Below are 870 nucleotides of genomic sequence, written 5' to 3'. Positions count from 1 at the left end.
ACACCCACCTCTCTTTTTATTTGTTTTCGTTTCTGCCATTGTGTGAATCACTGCGTTTATTTAAAAGAAAAAGACTCTTAGATGACGTTGTGTGAGTCTGTGAGAGTGAGTGTGTGTGCCATTCTCTCTCTCTCTCTGCGCTGTTCATTTTCTTCTCACCCCTTGCTTGCACTCTGATCCATAGGCGGATACCATGTGATGTGGTGCTGCCGAGCTTCTCCACGAGCCACGTGAGCAGGCTGCCACTAACTAGGGCGCACGGTGCACACTGCCGACCATTACAATGGGGCGGTGCAAACACCTTGGAATGCGTCCACATCTTTGCGTCTTTCTGGGGTGTGTTTGGGCTATTCGGACCACACTGGACGACAGCACTGTGTTTTTGGTGGTGTTGCAACTGGAGAAGCACCGCCATCTCAGCTCTGTGTGTCTGTGTGGTGTGATGGGAGTGGTGTGCGCATGATTTTCCACACTGGTGCTCTCCGAGATGACACTGTGGGGCTCCCGCACGAACAGCTCCTTGGGAAACCAACGCGCCTCTCTGCACATGTATCGTGTGTCTCTACTTTTTTGGGAGATGAAATGAAAGAGAACACAATACGAGAGAGAAAATAGAAAGTGATGACTAAAATTTTCACTCTCTGACATGTATGAAGATGGATCTTACACTGAATCGATGTCAATCAAAGTGATTTGTCATTTCTGTGTGTTTTGGGGGAAAAACGAGCACTGTTTGAGATGATATTCAACGCGAGATGCTTGCAGCATAATGGTGATGGTGGAAGGTTAGGGTTAGGGTTAGGGTTAGGGTTAGGGTTAGGGTTAGGGTTAGGGTTAGGGTTAGGGTTAGGGTTAGGGTTAGGGTTAGGG

General features: G+C 48.2%; 1 protein-coding gene across 1 annotated transcript; it reads right to left on the bottom strand.

The window, feature by feature from the left end:
- Positions 1 to 249: 249 nt before the first annotated feature.
- Positions 250 to 549, bottom strand: DQ04_23321000 (hypothetical protein; the record flags this gene model as incomplete). The annotated part of the gene is made up of 1 exon (XM_009318156.1): positions 250 to 549. One exon carries the CDS (start codon positions 547 to 549, stop codon positions 250 to 252), a length of 300 nt encoding a protein of 99 aa, XP_009316431.1.
- Positions 550 to 870: the final 321 nt, after the last annotated feature.

This window comes from Trypanosoma grayi (genome assembly GCF_000691245.1).
Source record: "Trypanosoma grayi strain ANR4 Tgr_2332_V1, whole genome shotgun sequence".
Classification (NCBI taxonomy): Eukaryota; Euglenozoa; class Kinetoplastea; order Trypanosomatida; family Trypanosomatidae; genus Trypanosoma; species Trypanosoma grayi.
Note: the sequence above shows the minus strand (reverse complement) of the source record. Positions and strands in the feature narration are given on the sequence as shown.